This window comes from Gadus macrocephalus, chromosome 18, assembly GCF_031168955.1.
Source record: "Gadus macrocephalus chromosome 18, ASM3116895v1".
Lineage (NCBI taxonomy): Eukaryota > Metazoa > Chordata > Actinopteri > Gadiformes > Gadidae > Gadus > Gadus macrocephalus.
The window spans coordinates 19,674,770-19,688,188 of NC_082399.1; the positions used below are offsets into that span (position 1 = coordinate 19,674,770).

Below are 13,419 nucleotides of genomic sequence, written 5' to 3' on the forward strand. Positions count from 1 at the left end.
CCTTCCAGAGGGGTCCCGCCTTCCAAACCTTTCGGAAGGGGCACGCCCTCTTCCTCCAGAGGGGACCAGCCCTCTACCTTGCCTTCCTGAGGGGTCCCGCCTTCCAGAGGGAGTCCGCCCTCTACCTGGCCTTCCTCCAGAGGGGACCCGCCCTCTACCTCGCCGCCTCTACCTCGTCCGCCTGAGGCTCCCTGCCATGCCCTGGGGCAGTTTTCTGGCCGCCCGTCTGACACCCCTCCGCTCTGCCCCAGTCCATTTATTTTTTTTGGATTCCCTCCTCCTGGCTCCCCTCCACCCACCCTATTTGGGTTTGACTTTCTTCGTGTTTTTTTTTTTGCTTGTTGTGGGTCGCCTGGGAGTCGACCCTCAAGGGGGGGGTACTGTCATGGTCTGTGTTGTGTTTTGATGTGTTTCCCTGTGTTTCCCTCCTGTGTTGATTACTGCTCCCTCCCCTAATGTGTCTCAGCTGTTCCTCGTTGCGTGTCTTGTGTTTGCTACTTAAGCCCTTGTCTTTCCTTTGTTCCTCGTGCTGTCATTGTGGTTTGTACCTGAGTCGTGTTACCTGTGTTCTCTTCGTTCCCTTGCTCCTTGCCTTAGCCTTTTGGCGTAAATAAAGTGCTGTTTACCCTAACCGTCTGCATCTGGGTCCTACCTGCTTGCCTGCCACCCGCTAACCGTAACAGATGGGGTGACACAACTCCATACAAAGTCAACGTAGAGACGTGTATCACGCAAATTTGTTGCTAGAAAAAACCTGTGACAAGATTTGATTTGTAGCGCGACACTTTCGCCATGCAGATTTGCAGCGCGACACTTTCGCCCAAGTTGAAATATTTGAACTTTGCCGCGACATTTGCGTGATGACAGCCAATCAGTATTCACTCTCTTAGGATCGTCACGTAACAGCCAATCAGCGTTCAACCGGCCAACCGTTCCCTGCAGTGTAGTCCAGAGTGAACCCCAGCATGGAGGAGAAAGTGATTGTTGCCGTTTGAGAATCCCGGAGATCTATATATAATAGTTTATAATATTATATTATATTATATTATTTAGAATATCACTGCCAAAAGCTTTGTGCGCCTCCGGATGGCCGTAGCGGGGGGAACTCTTGTGGGATTGGGCTTTGTGGGGTTTGTTGTAGTTACCGGTGTTGCTGTGGTTACCGGTCTTGTGTGTTCCAACAGTTTATTAGCGGTGGTATCTAATAAATCGCTGTCTAATCAATACTTCATTCACTGCCTCTTCCGTGGTCATTACAATATTATGAATAGACTGACAAAGATGTCACTTTCAAACTTGACTCCGGAGCAGATGTCACTGTCGTTTCACAGACTGTTTTAAACAACATTTTTTCTGGCACACAGCAGCCTGTTCTCCAAAAAGCAGAGAAACTCCTGTGTGGTCCGGGACGAAACCCTCTGGACGTGTCGGGATTCGTCAGACTTCAGCTGAGGAGAGGAACTAAACAGACAGCAGAGAAGGTGTATGCGGTCAAAAACCTGAGAACGCCCTTGCTCGTGAGGCCAGCCATAGTGGCCCTTGGTTTACTCATCCGTGTGGACAGCATAGAGATGGAGAACATCAAGGCATGCTATCTGTGACAGTTTGACCACTGTCCCTGTTTAACAGCCCATCAATAGCGCGCATTGATGGATAGTGCATGAACAGCAAACCTTCCAGCATACAATATACATACAAGCTCTTTATTCAAGTAACAAACACTCACTAACAATCTCTCCCTCTCACCATTGCTCGGTACTGCAGACTAAAAGAGTCAGGGTGGGGCTGAGGGGTTTAAATATGGTGTCAGGAAACACCTGCTGCCACTGATTGGCACAAATTGGGCAAAACCATTTTCCCTTGTGTCAAAGGGGGACACTGAATTCTTCAATCATTGACATTGGACATTAATGAGCGACAAGCTTAAATGCACTAGTGAAAATCACTGATCTAAAAGATGATATGAACTTTAACATGCATGCTGTATATTTGATGAGTTTATTCATGGTTGAGTTGCAAAATGCCACAGTATTATAATCCCCCTGTTGATTGAGCCTGTCTAGTGGGAGGGGCCATGGGGTATAAAGGGGTGAGCTGCTGTCCTTCTGACAGTCTGCTGTATGCTGTTGCCGGAAGACGGTGTCTGTGTTGAGCAGGGTGCTTAGCTCTCCACGAGATGCGAAATATCTACTGAGGTGATTATTACATTATGCTGTAAATTATGGTTAAATGCACTCAGTGATTGAGTTTAATTTGCATTTAGATAATGGATTATGTGATTTATTGACTGTGGGGGGACGTGCGACGTCTGGCCTGCAGGGGGAGTATGGGCAGGTTGGGAGAGCACCGGATTGGCTGGGGGGATTGGACCTGAGTGCGGGCAGGTGTCGGCACTCAGGCCAATCAGGGAGTGTTTGTATTTATGTGCCTGCTTTTGTCTTGTAGTGAGAGGGGAATCCAGGAAGGATTGGCAGCAGAAAGGAGCCGATCGCCAACGGAGATCGCGTCGAGCAAAATATAATTTACACTTGATCGAATTGTCTTTGGTTACACGTTTGAAAAGACAATAAAAGAACTTCCTGGTGGAAGAAGCAAGAACCTGTGTCCAGCGCTACATTGACCCGTTACAGTGGAGCCCAATGTGGGGCGAGCGCACAGAAATGGACCAGTCCCCATTAGGAAACGTGCTCGGGCACCTAGCCCAGATGGCGGAGAGACAAGGCCAGCTCCACCAGGCGCAGAACGAGGCGCTCACGGACCTGGCACAATCCTTGGCCGCCGATCGGGCCATGCTCCGGGAGCTCCTCGCCTCCGGCGGACGCGGCGAAGGACCCCGGGGGGCGGGACCCGCGACAAACATACACGTCCCGAAGATGGGGGAGGCGGACGACGCGGAAGCCTTCCTCGAGACCTTCCAGGGGGTGGCCGAGGTCTCAGGGTGGCCCCGCCCGGAGTGGGCGCACCGTCTCCTGCCGCTCCTAACAGGAGAGGCGCAGCTTGCGGCCCACAGTCTGCCGGCTGGGGCCCAGCGGGACTACGACGCCATCACCAGGGCCATCCGAGACCGGCTGGGCCTCTACCCGGAGGAACATCGCCGGCGGTTTCGGGCGCTGGCCTTCCGTGAGGGCGACCGACCCTTCGCCTTCGCCCAGCAGCTGATGGACCAGGCCAGGAGGTGGCTGGTCCCAGACGGGAACACGGCAGAGGACGTGGTGGAGCAAGTGGCCCTGGAGAGGTTCGTGGAGGGGCTGCCGGCTAGGACCTCCGCCTGGGTCCGATACCACCGACCCGAGGCTCTCTCCGCCGCGGTCGTCCTGGCGGAGAGCCACCTGCAACCACCACCAGCGGGCCAGCGACCACCGACACCGAGCCCACGTACCGGTGCGGCTGCCCCACGGCGGGACAGACCAACCCCGGCGCCGAGGGCGAGATGGGGGGGTGTTCCAGAGCGGGCACATGAGTCGCCTCCCACCCCCACTCCACAGGCGGGCGCTCAAGCGGCAGGGGAGGGGTGCTGGCGGTGCGGGCGGCCTGGCCACTTCCGGCGGGAGTGCCCTATGATGGAGGTGGGTCAGGTCGTCCGCGTCACCGGTGCCCCGTCTCCTCCCCACGGTCCCGGCGAGGCGTACCGTATCCCGGTGAGGATACAACGGGGTACGCACCAGGCGCTGTTGGACTCGGGCTGCATGCAGACCATGATCCACCAGCGCCTGGTGCGGTCCGAGGCGTTGATAGAGGCATCAAGCGTTTCGGTGAAATGTATACACGGGGATGTTCACACGTATCCCTTGGTCCCTATCGAAATTCGTTACGGGGGGAAAACGCATAGAGTCAAGGCGGCGGTTAGTCCGAGCCTCACGCACCCCCTGATTCTAGGGTTAGATTGGGCTGGGTTTCCAGGGGCGGTTAGCGAGACTACGGGGGTGCGGACACGACAGATAGGGACATGTAGGTCATGCGCTGTGTTCTGCGCCGATGCAAGGGCGTCCGACGCTGATCAGGAATCGGGGGAGGAGGCGGGAGGTTCTCAACCCGAGGTCCGAGCGCCGAGCTTCCCACCGGTAGACGATTTCCCCCTCGAGCAGTCTCGGGATGCTACTTTACGCTCAGCCTTCGACCAAGTGATTGCTATTGATGGTTCGAGGGTACAGCCAGACGCAGTGCTGACTTACCCACACTTTGTGGTCATTAGCGATAGGCTTTATCGGGTGGGTCGTGACACCGAGAGTGAGGAGATTTTTACCCAGTTGCTGGTACCCAGGAGCCGCCGGGAAATGATTTTCCAGGCGGCGCATTACAACCCAATGGCGGGCCATTTGGGGTACGAGAAAACACTAAACCGGATAATGGCTCGATTCTATTGGCCGGGGATTCGGGCGGAAGTGCGTAGGTGGTGCGCCTCCTGCCCCGAGTGCCAGCTGGTGAATCCCCCCGCCATTCCCAGGGCTCCCTTGCGGCCCCTTCCTCTGGTGGAGGCCCCATTCGACCGCGTGGGCATGGACATTATCGGGCCATTAGAACGTTCCTCACAAGGGTATCGATTTGTGTTGGTCCTGATCGACTACGCAACCCGATACCCGGAAGCAATTCCATTGCGCAACATCTCTGCGAAGAGTGTTGCGCAGGCGTTGTTTCATGTCATATCGCGGGTGGGAATCCCGAAAGAGATTCTCACTGACCAGGGCACCAATTTCATGTCACGCACGATGAAGGAACTTTACGGGTTGTTGAAGGTGAAGGCCATCCGCACGAGCGTCTATCACCCAGCCACTGACGGCTTGTGCGAGAGGTTTAACCGGACGTTAAAGTCCATGATCCGGAAGTTTGTACTGGAGGATGCTCGAAATTGGCATCAATGGCTAGACCCTCTGTTGTTTGCGGTGCGGGAAGTTCCTCAGGCTTCCACGGGATTTTCCCCATTCGAGTTGCTCTATGGGCGCAGGCCCAGGGGCGTCCTGGACCTCATTAAAGAAACCTGGGAGGAGGGGTCCAGCGACAGTAAAAACGAAATCCAGTACGTCATGGACTTGCGTGCAAAGCTCCACTCACTCGGGGTAATGTCACGTGAGCATTTGCACCAAGCCCAGGAGAATCAGAAACGCCTGTACGACAGAGGGACTAGATTACGCGATCTTGCACCGGGGGATAAGGTCCTCGTTCTGTTGCCCACCTCTAGCACCAAATTACTCGCGAAGTGGCAAGGGCCCTTTGTGGTCACACGGCGGGTTGGGGACGTGGATTACGAGGCGCGCACGGACAGGGGCGAAAGCAAGCAGGTCTACCACATCAACCTCCTAAAGAGGTGGAACGATGCGGTCCCTGTCGCGTTTGCGTCGACGTTACCGGAGAAGGAGGAGTTTGGGCCGGACGTCCCTAGCCTAGGCCCCACCCCCCCGGTCGGTCAGGGCGAGGGTCTCGTAGAGAGTCAGGCACGGGACGTTGCCGGTCTACAACTCCGGTTCGCCGACGTATTTTCGCCCCTGCCCGGTCGCACCCCTCTGATTACTCACAACATCGAGACGCAGCCAGGTTTAACGGTGCGGACACGCCCCTACAGGCTGCCCGTCCACAAACAAGATGTGGTACGGCGCGAATTGGCAACCATGTTGGAGTTGGGCGTGGTCGAGGAGTCTCACAGTGACTGGTGCAGTCCCGTCGTGCTGGTGGGGAAGCCGGACGGGTCTGTCCGGTTCTGTGTAGATTACCGTAGGGTGAATGCGGTGTCAAAGTTCGATGCCTACCCAATGCCTCGGGTCGACGAGCTAGTGGACCGGCTTGGCATGGCCAAATATTATACGACCCTGGACTGCACAAAGGGCTACTGGCAGATTCCGTTGTCTCCAGCAGCCCGGGAAAAAACAGCCTTCTCCACTCCGCTCGGTCTCTACCAGTTTAAGGTGCTTCCGTTCGGGTTGTTCGGGGCCCCGGCCACGTTTCAGCGGCTGATGGACCGGGTGTTACGGCCCCACGCCGCGTATGCTGCTGCCTACATCGATGACATCGTTATCTATAGCGGAACGTGGGAGCAGCATGTGCGGCAGGTGGCGGCCGTCCTTCAGTCGCTGAGACGGGCGGGGCTCACGGCCAACCCGAAGAAGTGCGTGATCGGGCGGAGGGAGATTCAATATCTGGGGTTCCACCTGGGGCGGGGGAAGGTCCGGCCGCAGGTCGGTAAGACGGCGGCGGTCGCGGCCTCCCCTCGGCCCAGGACCAAAAAGGAGGTGAGGCGGTTCCTGGGACTGGCGGGCAACTATCGGCAGTTCGTACCGAACTTCTCCGACCTGGCCAGCCCCTTGACCGACCTCACCCGTAAGAGAGCCCCAGATACAGTCCAGTGGTCGGAGCCATGTCAGGTGTCGTTTGAGGCTATTAAAACAGCCCTCTGTGGAAAGTCGGTCCTGTGTGCTCCTAACTTTGATCTCCCTTTTTCCCTGCAGACGGACGCGTCGGATAGGGGGTTGGGCGCGGTCCTGACCCAGCAGGTGGAGGGGGTCGACCGCCCGGTGCTGTACCTGAGCCGGAAACTATCAGACCGGGAGGGTCGGTACAGCACGGTGGAGAAGGAGTGCCTCGCCATCCGGTGGGCGGTCGGCGCCCTCCGCTACTACCTGCTGGGACGCGCGTTCACCCTCTACTCCGACCACGCCCCCCTCCAGTGGCTCCACCGCATGAAGGACGTCAACGCGAGGATCACCCGGTGGTACCTCGCGTTGCAGCCCTTTAATTTTCAGGTCGTGCACAGGCCTGGGGCGCAGATGGCCGTGGCGGACTTCCTCTCCCGCTCTGGGGGGGGGAGTGAGTTGGCGGCCGGATGTGACCCCGGCCTGTGTCGGGCGGTGGGGGTGTGTGGGGGGACGTGCGACGTCTGGCCTGCAGGGGGAGTATGGGCAGGTTGGGAGAGCACCGGATTGGCTGGGGGGATTGGACCTGAGTGCGGGCAGGTGTCGGCACTCAGGCCAATCAGGGAGTGTTTGTATTTATGTGCCTGCTTTTGTCTTGTAGTGAGAGGGGAATCCAGGAAGGATTGGCAGCAGAAAGGAGCCGATCGCCAACGGAGATCGCGTCGAGCAAAATATAATTTACACTTGATCGAATTGTCTTTGGTTACACGTTTGAAAAGACAATAAAAGAACTTCCTGGTGGAAGAAGCAAGAACCTGTGTCCAGCGCTACATTGACCCGTTACATTGACATTGATTATTTGAAGTACCGGTATTTGATTTTGAATATGCTTGATTTATTATAGAGAATTATTGATTATTTGACTTTGGAATTGGTTTTGAATATGTTTTTATTTTACTATTTTCAGATATTTGGAGGTTGGCCTCCTCTGTATGTTTGGCACTCATCTGACACTTTGGGGGAATAAATGTTAAAAACCTATTTGCAACTGTGTGCCTTGCCATCCTTTGGGTTTGAAAGTCCGGTGTATTAAGGTTATATTACCTTCACCCGAGGCGGGGTGTGACAATTGGTGGCAGTGGTGGGATGGCAGGCCGCAGAGGTTTTAACAAGCCTGGCAGAGGCAGGGCGAGACGTGGGTTACGATCCCAAGTGTCAGTGCTAGCAAGTACAGAGGAGGCTGAAGAGGTGGCCAATCCAAGGGGCATGGCGATGGAGCTGGAAGGGGCGGCGGCCGTTTGTGAGGATCGTGAAGGATTTGGATGGAACACGAGGAGTCTGAAGAAGATGTTCAAGGCTATGAGAACTTTGGGGCTAGGCCTAGGCGGGACAAAAAGGGGTCTAGAGAGGCTAGGTGGTCTGCTGAGCCACCAAGGCCTACAACAATGCCAGGTGAACCTACACTGGTAGACATCAACGTAGGGAGGATGTATTGGTCCGTGAAATTCAGCAGTTAAAAACGGCCATTACCCTGCCTAACATAACCGCCTCACCTGTTAGCCAAAATGCTAACCCTCCTCTTAACCTTCCTTCTGATGGTAGTCTTCGTGTGCAGAGGACCACAGCCACTCCCAGATCCCAAGCTTCAACACCAAATCCACCTCCGTCTCCGGCCAGGGATTCTTCCAACACACCTCTGCGTCCAGGTCCAAAGATGCTTCCTTTCCAAGAGGGAGAGGACATTAAGAACTTTCTTGTGCACTTTGAGCGGATCGCTAGCACCTGGGGCTGGCCTCCGTCTGAATGGGCTTGTCAGCTCATTCCTCTCTTGACGGGTAAAGCGCTGGATGCCTACTCCGCGATGGAGGAAGACGATTCCAACGTCTACGCTAGCCTTACTGAAGCACTCCTTGCAAAATTTGACATCTCTCCTGAGACGTACAGACTTCAGTTCCAGTCAACCTACATTCCCCCTGGTGAAGGAGACTTATAACAGACTGAAAGGACTCTACAGAAGATGGATCAAGAGCAGCGGTCCAAAGAGGATATTGCCGAGCTTGTCATTCTTGAGCAAATGTTGCGCATGCTTCCCAACGAAACGAAGACCTGGGTCAAGGAACACCAGCCAGAAGATGGACTTACTGCGGCTAAGCTTGCAGGCCAGTACTTGAATGCTTGCAAAGGTCTCAGAATGCCAAGGCAACAGAATACCCGAGTAGCAGCCCAAGGGGCAGCTGACGTGTCTCACAATGAAGGTGAGCACAGGGCCAGTGGTGCCGTGAGTGTTCCAGGCACCTTTGGGGAGAAGAAAGGATTCTTGAGACCGGGTCCAGTGAAGGATCTCATCTGCTACCACTGTCAACAGCGAGGGCATTGGGCCTCAATCTGTCCTTTGAAAGGGCCCAAACTGTCCAGCTTCTGTCATGTGCCACATCCATCGCACCCAGCTTCAGTTGTGGCACCGTTCCTAGCACCAGATCCTGAACCTGAGCTTGAACCTGACACTGAGCCTATCATGATCCCAGCTCATGTTAACGGTCGTCAAGTGCAAGCACTACTTGACACTGGTAGCTGTATGACACTGCTTAACCATTCCTTTGTCTTGCTTGGCAATCTTGACTATCGTCATGCCACAGCCATACAGTGTGTCCATGGTGATCAAAGAAGATGTGCAGTGACTGATGTGACCGTCGTCATTGAAGACGAGGCTTTCTTGCTCCGTGTGGGGGTACTTGAAAACATGCCCCATGACATGATCTTGGGCAGAGACTTACCCATTCTCCATGATCTTGTGCTTTAGGCACGCCAGAAGCGGGTGAAGTCCAATTCAACCCCAGCCATTCAAGAGGCTTATCCAGTACTTACCCGTTCCCAGACAGCCAAGCCAGGGCTGGAGCCTCTTCCTGACTTGGACCCTTCTTTATGCCAGGGTGGACAGAAGGGACCCCTGAAAAGCAAACGCCAGCGCCGCCTGGAGAAGACCAAGGTACTCCACTGTTAGGCAATCTCTCTAACTTGAAACCTGATGAAAAGTGGCAGGTACCTGAAGACATCAGAGAGCGACAAAGAGCCGATGCCTCACTGGAACCCCTACTGGCGAAGATGAAAGATGCTAACGTCACCTTGCAGCCAGACCAGAGTGAGAAGTACCTCCTGGAGGATGGAGTCCTGTATACAGCATGTCAGCCAGAGAATCGATTGGTTGTTCCAACTTGTATTCGGCCTCTTGTACTCCATCTGGCTCATTCCATACCCTGGGCTGGTCATCTTGGGCAAGACAAGACTCTGGCTCGAGTCAAAGCTCGCTTCTCTTGGCCTTTAATGGTCAAAGATGTCCTTGAGTACTGTCAAACTGGTCCGCAGTGCCAGAAGACTTCTCCGAGACGACCTGAGAGAGCTCCCCTACTCCCTCTTCCTCTCATTGATGTTCCTTTCCGGTGGATTGCAATGGATATCGTCGGACCACTGGAAAAGAGCAGTGCAGGCCATGAATATATCCTTGTCCTCTGTGACTACGCAACCAGGTTTCCAGAGGCCTTCCCACTGAGGATTATCAAGACACCCAAAATCATCAGTTCACTAGTCCAGTTCTTCTCACGAGTTGGAATTCCAGATGAGATAATTACGGACCAAGGCACAAACTTCACTTCCAATCTTATGAAGCAGCGTCACAAACAACTTGGCATTACTGCCATTCGCACCACCCCCTATCATCCACAAACTGATGGTCCATGCTACGGAAGTTCGTAGACGACACCGGTCGAGACCGGGATAAATGGCTTCCCTTTGTTCTCTTTGCTTATCGAGAGGTACCTCAAGCCTCTACCGGCTTCTCGCCCTTCGAACTTCTGTATGGGTTCCCTGTTCAAGGTCCTTTGGATCTCATGAAGAAATCCTGGGAGTCCAAACCACCCGCACCACAGGGTGCGCTTTCTTATGTGCTGCAGATGCGAGACCGACTAGAACAATACCGAGCTGAGGCAAAGCTAAATCTTGGAAAGGCCCAGCTGAAGCAGAAGACCTGGTATGACCAAAAAGCACGACACAGGGTGCTACAGCCAGGTCAAAAGGTCATGCTCTTGCTTCCAACCTCCAGCAATAAGTTGCTAGCCCAATGGCAAGGTCCTTACTCCGTTGCAAGACAAGTTTGACCCGTCACCTATGAGGTGACGAGAAAGGCATCAAAGGAAAGGCATCCCAGGTATACCACATCAACCTTCTAAAGGAATGGAGGGAGAGGAAAGGATCTGTGGAAGGAACTGACGTCCAGGACAGTCGAGGACTTGCTCGGAACAAGGAGTTACGAGTGGAAAAGGTGATGCTGGCACGGGAAGTGGAAATGGAGGATGCTGAAGAGGATGCAGATCTAGCCATGCTTACTACATCACAGAAACCTGACGTGAGTCACTTGCCTGCACAACCAGCCCTTGAACTCTTGCAGGTGTGTGAGGAGTTCCCAGACGTTTTCAGTGGAAAGCCCGGGAAAACTCCACTAATCGAGAATGTAATTCGGTTAAAGAACCCTACTCCTATCCGTCAACGCCCATACAGGGTGCCTGAGCGAATGACGGAACCCCTCAACAATGAGATACAAACCATGCTGGATCTAGGAGTGATCGAACCCTCAGACAGTGAGTGGTGTAATCCCATCGTTCTTGTTCCAAAGAAAGACAACACCATACGATTCTGTAATGACCTACGCTAAGTGAATGCAGTTTCTAAATTCGATGCTTATCCTATGCCACGAATTGATGAACTCCTTGAGAAACTTGGCAAAGCTGTGTTCATTACCACCCTTGTCTTGTGTATAGGATATTGGCAAGTGCCTTTGGAGAAGGAATCAAGGGAGTACACTGCCTTCCGTGGCCCGAAGGGTATCTATCATTACACAGTCATGCCGTTCGGACTCCATGGAGCCCCTGCCACTTTTCAGCGGCTTATGGATCGAGCTCTGCAGGGATGTGCCGTATCTTGATGACGTGGTGGTCTTTAGTACTTCCTGGGAAGACTATTTGATTCACCTGCGTCAGATCTTGCTCCGGATCAATTCCGCTGGCCTCACACTTAAAACCAAGAAATGTGAGTGGGCCAAAAGGGAGGTTTGTTATCTGGGCTACCATCTTGGCAATGGCCAAATATGTCCTCAGGTGGACAAGGTGAAGGCAATCCGAGACAGTCCTAGACCACGGACAAAGAAGCAAGTCCAGTCATTCTTGGGGCTTTCTGGGTGGTACAGGAGATTTGTGCCACATTTCTCTACCATCACAGCTCCTCTTGTAGATCTGACTACCAAAGCATCCCCTAACCCGGTGAAATGGTCAGAAAAATGTGAAACTGCCTTCTCCAATCTAAAAGCCATCTTGTGCTCTTCCCCGGTCTTGCAAAGTCCTGACTTTAACCAAAGATTCCTGGTTCAAGTCGATGCCTCTGGTGTTTGCCTGGGAGCCGTCCTAGCACAAGGAAAGGAGGGTGAGGAATGCTCTCTTCTCTATTTGAGCCGTAAACTTCATCCCAGGGAAACTAGGTACTCTGCCATTGAAAAGGAATGTCTTGCCATCAAGTGGGCATTGGACAGCCTACGGTATTATCTTCTTGGACGGACCTTTGATTTGGAAACGGACCACCGGGCATTGAGCTGGATCAACTCCATGAGGGATAAGAACTCCCGTGTCACCAGATGGTACTTGGCATTACAGCCATATTGCTTCAACATTACTCACAGAGCGGGAAACACAAACTTGCTTGCCGATTACCTGTCCCGCCTTCCTGACAGTTTGACCACTGTCCCTGTCTGTTTAACTGCCCATCAATAGCGCGCATTGATGGATGATGCATGAACAGCAAACCTTCCAGCATACAATATACATACAAGCTCTTTATTCAAGTAACAAACACTCACTAACAATCTCTCCCTCTCACCATGGCTCGGTACTGCAGACTAAAAGAGTCAGGGTGGGGCTGAGGGGTTTAAATATGGTGTCAGGAAACACCTGCTGCCACTGATTGGCACAAATTGGGCAAAAACATTTTCCCTTGTGTCAAAGGGGGACACTGAATTCTTCAATCATTGGACATTAATGAGCGACAAGCTTAAATGCACTAGTGAAAATCACTGATCTAAAAGATGATATGTATAGATTCAGACACGTCACCAGCAGCCCAAGGTTTCCGCAGAGTATTGGTGAAGCTGAACGGGCAGTACAGACTTTCAAAAATCTGCTGAAGAAGGCAGCAGACCCCTACTTGGCTCTACTCGCCTATAGAGCCACGCCCCTTCAGAGTGGGTACAGTCCAGCTCAACTCCTTATGGGTAGGCGTCTTCGCACCACAGTGCAAATTCTTCCCACTCAGCTAGGTCCTACTTGGTGGATCTACCCCAGGGGGTGGTGAGACGCAACCGCAGTCACCTGATACCTCTACTTACACCTACAAAAGACAGAGGTTTCCAACACAGCAAATACCAGCGACAACTCCTGAGCAGAATCCTGTGATACCTGCTGTGACAACGCATGTTTCACCTACAGAGACTCCCACTCTCAGAACCAGGTCTGGGAGAGCTATAGTCGCACCTGGTAGACTTAACCTGTGATCTAAAAAGAAATAAAAAAAAAATACTGTGTTACTGTGTACTGTAACAGTATTTTATTTTGTTGTTAAAACAATCTGCCTTTATTTACTTTGTTCTTCCTTACAGGGTTCAGAGAGGGACAGATCTTTCAACAAAGAGGCAGAATGATCCTCTAAGGTCTGATGAGACAAAGGCAGTCTACCCTTTGTTCTCTAGAAAGGGGAGATGTGGTATTATTGCACTTTAGTTCATAATAATAATGACGTGATAGGAACCTATGTGTTGAGGGAAGGTTTAGCCGGATGCACGGGAAGTGTTGATCACGTGATACTCGGGAATGCTGCGATTCATTCAATAAAGTGGTAGCCAGTTAACAGTGAACTCGCGTGCGTTATTATTCAGTAAACACAACAGTACGGGCGTGCGGGAGTGAGAGAGAGCACACCCGCCGTGGTGATGTTTGGCTTGTTGTGGGCTGTCTGTCAGCATCCGCCGGGTTGGACGGTGTGC

General features: G+C 53.1%; 1 protein-coding gene across 1 annotated transcript; it reads left to right on the forward strand.

Annotated features, from left to right (window-relative positions):
* Positions 1-2,293: 2,293 nt before the first annotated feature.
* LOC132446546 (uncharacterized) lies at positions 2,294-7,173 on the forward strand. Its single transcript, XM_060036858.1, has 2 exons — positions 2,294-3,638; positions 6,438-7,173. The coding sequence occupies exons 1-2, from the start codon at positions 2,640-2,642 to the stop codon at positions 7,125-7,127; spliced, it is 1,689 nt and encodes a 562-aa protein (XP_059892841.1). The 5' UTR covers positions 2,294-2,639; the 3' UTR covers positions 7,128-7,173.
* Positions 7,174-13,419: the final 6,246 nt, after the last annotated feature.